This window comes from Castor canadensis, chromosome 10, assembly GCF_047511655.1.
Source record: "Castor canadensis chromosome 10, mCasCan1.hap1v2, whole genome shotgun sequence".
NCBI lineage: Eukaryota > Metazoa > Chordata > Mammalia > Rodentia > Castoridae > Castor > Castor canadensis.
In genome coordinates this window covers 421,959-427,958 of record NC_133395.1, presented here as the reverse complement: position 1 = coordinate 427,958, position 6,000 = coordinate 421,959, and the positions used below count along the sequence as shown (strand labels likewise).

At 55.3% G+C, this 6,000-nt stretch overlaps 1 protein-coding gene across 1 annotated transcript in view; it reads right to left on the bottom strand.

Moving 5' to 3' along the window:
* Positions 1-246: 246 nt before the first annotated feature.
* Positions 247-6,000, bottom strand: part of Gas6 (growth arrest specific 6) — a 34,802-nt gene continuing 29,048 nt past the window's right edge. Inside the window, exons 11-15 of the mRNA XM_020164483.2 lie at positions 5,581-5,745; positions 4,416-4,584; positions 2,980-3,152; positions 1,655-1,883; positions 247-766 (exon numbers count right to left, since the gene is read on the bottom strand). Coding sequence (XP_020020072.1) covers positions 612-766; positions 1,655-1,883; positions 2,980-3,152; positions 4,416-4,584; positions 5,581-5,745 — 891 coding nt within the window. The 3' untranslated portion in view covers positions 247-611. The remainder of the gene's footprint in view (positions 767-1,654; positions 1,884-2,979; positions 3,153-4,415; positions 4,585-5,580; positions 5,746-6,000) is intronic.

Genomic DNA, 6,000 nt, shown 5'->3' with positions numbered 1-6,000 from the left:
GGCAGCATTGCTACTGCCCGACCTTTCATCAGGGGCCAAAGAGCATAGTGACTTCCCTTCCCCTCAACAGAGGAAACTGAGGTGCAGGGCACCCTGCCATGTGGCAGCCATCTTCCTTCTGCTACAAGCTGAGGCACAAAGACCTCCCTGGCTGCAGATCCATGGCATGCAACCCTTCAAGCTGGTTTATCCTGAGAGCCATTACACACTAAAAGCATCATGGAGCAGATACCAGCCAACACAGGGTTAAAAAGGTTTCTGTAAATATTTTATTTTTCCATATTTTAGAGTCAGAAAGAAGCATGTGGTAATAAAAATAACAAAGAATTATTTTCTTTAAGTCCACTCTGCTGCAAGCTGGCCCTTCCACACCCATCCCTGTGCCTGCAGCTCACAGGCTGAGTGACCAGTCGTGTGGCCTCTGACCTCCAATACCAGTCCCACTATGTACAGATATGTTACAAGGCAAAGAAAGATCTCAAAGGAAAGCAGCTGGCAAAGTCAGGTGGCCTGGCCCACGCCAGTGTTGGGGCGAGGCGCCCACCTCTCCCTTCCTTCTCCCTGGAGGGGAGCATGTGGGCCTCTTGCTTTTAGGTCCTGGGGCAGCAAGTCTAGGGAGTGGTGTACTCCACGGGTGGGCAGGAGTGTGAGGTGATGTCACTGTGCTTGTACTCAGCCTCATCCAGGTCCAAAAGCTTCCCGTTGACCTCCAGTGTCAGGCAGCCACGGTAGAACGCCGTGACGGGTGTGGAAGTCACCGGCACATCTGGGCAGTGGGAGAACAAACCCTGTGTGACAAGTCCAGCTGAGCTGGACCAGGGAGCACCTGTCGACCACTTCCATGTCCCTTGTGGCCAGCCCTGTGCTCCCTGTGGGGCGTTTGTGCCCTGTCTTCCTCAGGTTAGTGTCCCTCTCTGGAGGCAGACCTGAACCTGGGCATGAAGTGTTTGCTCCTCCACCCACTGCCCGGTTCTGGTGGACATCCCAAGGAGTGTGCATGCATCAGGCCAATCCATTAAAGGGCATCTTCTCAACCCTCCCCCCCAGGCTGGGAGATGCCCATACTACAGAGCTTCCAGCTTTCTCATTCTCCTCCAAGCTTTGGTGATTAAAACAATGGAGCCTGTCTGGTCACCAGGACAGATATTCTGTTATAAGTCACAACTAAAGATCAGCTAACAGTGGGAGGACTTGGGTTCTCGCCTGTACCCTCGGCTCAGGGTCACAAGTAGGGACATCCTTAGTTTAATTTTATCCCAGTCCCACACTGGGTCTGTGTGAGTGAGTGGGTTGCTGCTGGGTCCCCTGCTGGGCATAGGAATGGCCAGTGGCCCCTGTCAGTGTCAGCTGATAACAGACAAGTGACCTCAAGAAGAACTTGACTTGCTTCTGACCAGCTCTCAATGACTTCTGCAGAGGCATAGGGAGGGAAAGGCTGACTCAGCCCACTGTGTCCAGTCTTCTCAGAATCAGGATAGATGCTACACCAGTGCTCACAAATTCTGGGGCAGCTCAGAGGCCAGGGAATAAACCTGCCTCCTCTTCTTCTAACCCATCCTCTTCTGTAACCTCCATCAGAGCTGATGTGGAAAGCAAGTTGGCCCCATCAGCACAGGGGAAGCCCACCCTGGAGACCAGCACATTGAACCCCTACCTGGCAGGCCCCCGATGAAGGTGAGCATGGAGCCCTGCAGGTGTGCCTTGAGCGTGGCCAGCCTCTCTTGCAGCAGGGCAGCACTGACTTCACGCTGACCCTTGGTGCCGTCCACCTCCAGGGTGGCTTCGCCCTCCCTCAGGGAGACAGTGACCGAATGCTCTTGACCATCACACACTTTGATCTCCATCAGGCCCAGGGCAATGTCCTCAACTGCCAGGACAACCAGCTGTAGGGGTTGGGAACACAGGTGCAGGGGTCAGTGTGCCCTGCGTCCTGCCAGCTCTGGTCATCACAGGCCTGTGGATGCCTCCATCCTTCTTGGAGGGTAGGGTATCCCTGTGGCCCTGGGTTTGAAGGGGCCCAGCAGCCCTGGGGGCAGTTGGAAGGTGACAGAAGGAGATGGTACAGCAAAGCCCCCAACTGGGGGGACTTGGGCCACCCCTACCCACCCTAAGGGACTCACTGGCCTGAACTGGCTCCACTAGAGGCTTAGGTATATTGATGATATGATGAAGGACACATCTCACCCTCTGCCCCTTGCTGTCCCCGGGCATGGGTGGCCTAGGCTTGGTTGTTTTATTCCACATGATAGGGGTGGGTTTGGAAGCCAAGAGCACGTGGCCTGGCCCCCTGGGTGGCAAGAATCCATGCACACTGAGTCTGGCAAAAGTAGCCAGAAGCCAGGCAGGCAGACTCAGGGAGAGGGACTGTCTGCTTTGACCCACGTTCTTTTCCTTGGGATAGAGGTAGGGGAGGAAGACCTAGTTCCACGAGGAAACAATGGGAGTCAGTGACTCGAGATCGTCCACCTGACATGGGAAGCTACTGGGCATGGTGGGGACTGTGTGGGAGGATGGTTGTGCTCAAGGGGCAGCTGAACCCAGGGCTTTGCCTGGTGTGGTCAAGAGAAGAAGCCACTGGATGGCAAGGCCAGGTTGCAGGCCTGACTTTGAGAGAAACAGGAAATCTGCATTTGCTAGTGACACTCTGAGCTTACATATGAGAAGCTAGTTGACCATTCTGAGCACTGTGCTGACCACTGTGTAGGGGATGCCCGTGCCCACTGGCCAGCAGAAGTTCCTGTGCAGTCTGCTGGTTTCAAACCCTGGCTGTGCCACTAGCCACTTCAGCCAGCAGCTTGCCTCACAGTAGTGACATGTCAGCCAGAGGGCACATGCCAGGTGTGTACACTTGGGTGGAGGCTCTGGGCTGGGAACACCAGGTAACTTGACTTTCGAGAGCACAGCTAGGACAGCTCTCACTGACTGGTACCCCAGTACCAGTGGGTGTGGATGCCGAGGCTCCACTCATCACAGCCCTACCTGCTTCTTGAGCTTCTTTGTGGAGTGGTAGTCAACCAGGGCCACAGAGAGGGGTACGGTATGGTCATCGGCCACCAGTGCGAACAGCACCCCTGTGTCGGTGGCAGGGCGGATCCGAGCCACAACTTGTACTTCCCAGGTGGTTTCTGTCCCGATGTCTGGGGATGTCCGAGCTGCAATGAGAGCGGCACATTACAAGGCAGTGCAAATGGTGCAGAGGACAGAGTGAGTGGTGGGCAGACAAGCAGAGGGTCCCCGAGGGACAGCTCCACGCACCTGCTCCTGGCAGCAGAGGCACCGCCTGGCAGGCAAGAAGGCAAGTGGGGGGTACACCATGACAGCACTGAGTCTATAGGACCTAGCATCTCTGCAGACAGCCCACAGCCAGGGGGAGATGGGATTGCCAGTGCTGGGCCCAGGCTGCCCACTCCAGGACACTGGGGTACCTGAGGATGGCTGCTTCCACTGGCCAGGCCAGCACCCTACTTCCCAGCATCCTATAAGTGACTCCCAGGCTACAGACTTGACGGAGGGGGGCACAGGGCACAGGCTGGCGTGAGGATCACTACCCACCTTCCTCCCAGATTTTGCCTGTCTACACCGTTCAAGAGTTCACAAATCGTGTATGTTGCAGGCTGTCATCCACCCATGCTGCTCCTGTCCACCTCCAGGCAGTTCTGCTAGGGGGAATTTCACTGAGAGCTCAGAAGCCCATGCGAGCCGAGCCTGTGAACTCATTCCTCCAGCAGGTCCCTAGGCAGGCAGCTTGGTTTATGGCTCTAGAGCCTAGTCGGGTGCTTCTGTACACACAGTGCAGCTGGGTCACACAACCCATCTGCATCGCACACAATGCGCTTTGGCAGACAGGCAGATTCTGGCTCTCCCCTACTCTTCCCCATGTTTAAATCCCAGGAAGCCTAGGAGACCTTGCTCCCTTGGTTTTTAAGTCTCTGCCTTGCAAAGAGCTCCAAAGTGCAAGGAGCTGTGTGGTGCAGTGAGGTGAATCGAGGTCTGTGCAGACTTGCACTCAGCCCTGTCCCCTCTGCAGGCTGGTTGGCCGAGGCGAAAAGCCAGCCTTCCTCTCACCTGCCAAATGCAGGTGAGATGCACTTTCGAGAGTTGATCCGTCGGCTCGGACACAGCCAAGCTTGTCCTGTCTCAGACTTCCTGCCACAGACCTGAGACCTTCTCAGCCTATCAGCCTGCCCCTTTCTGACCATTGTGTCCTCCCCCCTGGCTAACTCTACAGGGAGAGCCAGTGGCCACGCTGGGACCTGGGCCTCACGATGAGGCCCTGATCCTGGGGGGGACGCCAGTTTGTCTCCAACAGTCATGGAGAGAGGAGCTGTTTGCCTGCCTGGCTACTCGAGTTTCACCATGTAGCTGGCTGGAAGTCCTACTACAGCTGCCCAGATGGGAGGGCCAGACCCACTTACTGTAGCCAAGGCTGTAGAAGGCAAACCCGTTCCCTGGGAAGAAGGACCCTTTCTCCGTCAGGGAGAAACACTGCATCTTCGTGTTCGCCTTCACCGTTTCTTGGATGGTGCCGTCCTCCCCGTTCAGCCAGTTCCAGCTCCTCATGCAGCCATCCAGACGAGGGTTAATCTGGAAAGACGTGTAAGTCCTGGAAACCAGACTCGAGGAGAAGGCTACGTGCCTGGTGCTACCCGACCTGCTGGGTGATGCCCTCCTGACTTAGGCATGGGAAATCTACAGCAAATTGGGTAAATCCTCTTGTGGTTATTTCATAAAAGGGTTCTTCACTTTTGCCAATGGCTATATCCACACAGGACAACATGCATTAGGGGCAGCCTGCCTACTTCATCTGTGTCTGGTCTCCCTGCTGAAAGGCAGAGGTGAAGGACGGTTGCCACCTGCCTGCACATGTTGGGAGTGGCACTTTACAGTGGCTGTGTCTGCCCCTCTCCTGGCGCCTGGGAAGCACAGCTGAAAAAGCTGGTCAGGCTCTGGGGATGCCAGTTCCAACTCAGCCACAAACTCACTATGCGGCTGTGAGCAAGTCAGGCCACATGAGTCGCATGAGGGACTATGAAGGTGACCTGGCTTCACGCTGTGCCCAGGACACCCCCTTCAGCCCTCCTGAGTGCTGACCTTCAGACTTATTCTATCCAAGCCTATTTTCTATCTGGTGTGGACACTGCAATCCCCAAACCATGGGTTCTGGCCACTGACACCAGTGAACTGGGAGACAGAGACCAAGGTGCAAAGGTGTGAGGGGCGGAGAGAGACAGGGAAAGGCAGAACTTTGGAAAATGACTAATGCTGTCTCTCATAACAGCTTTTTCCCCTATAGAAATCCTGGCAGGGCTAACAACCCAACATGTTCTTGAGAATAATCCAAAAAGTTCAGTATTCTTTTTGTTAAAAATAAGACATTTTCATTATCAATTTGGATGAAAACTCAAGTAGGCCTCATAAGAAGAGATGGTGAGATGATGATGCCTGGGAATGCTCTGCCCTCCTCAGGTCCACTGCCAGACTTGGGCAATGGGGAGGACCAGGTGGCTCAGAGCCAGACTTCTTCCAGCACGTTGAGTGAGTGCACCATGTGCTGCCCCTGCAGTCAGGGACGGTACTTACAGGCTGGACAAGGTCCTTCTCCTTGAAGGGAACACCTCCCACGGTGAGGTTCAGGTGATATAGGCCCCTGTCCTGCTGAAACAGCTCCCCAGCCACCGCGATCTTCATGACTGCATCCTTGTTGACTTTGATCACCAGATTCCGTTCCAACTCCTCAATAGAGATCTGAAGGAGGTCAGTGCTGTTAGGACAGGCAGGAGAGGTATCCTCTCCTTCTGACCTGTGGATGTCAGGCCCATGACACTTGGGCCAGGAGGCACCCAACCTCAGGCAGGCCACAGCTACAGTTATCTGTGTCCAAGAGGTGCCTAATCCCATGAGGCCATGCTCACTCCCACCTGGGCCAGTACATCTGTCCCTACTCCTGCCTGCCATGCTGTGTGCAGGAGGCCTTGCTGCCACCACTGTGCCTGTCCTTGT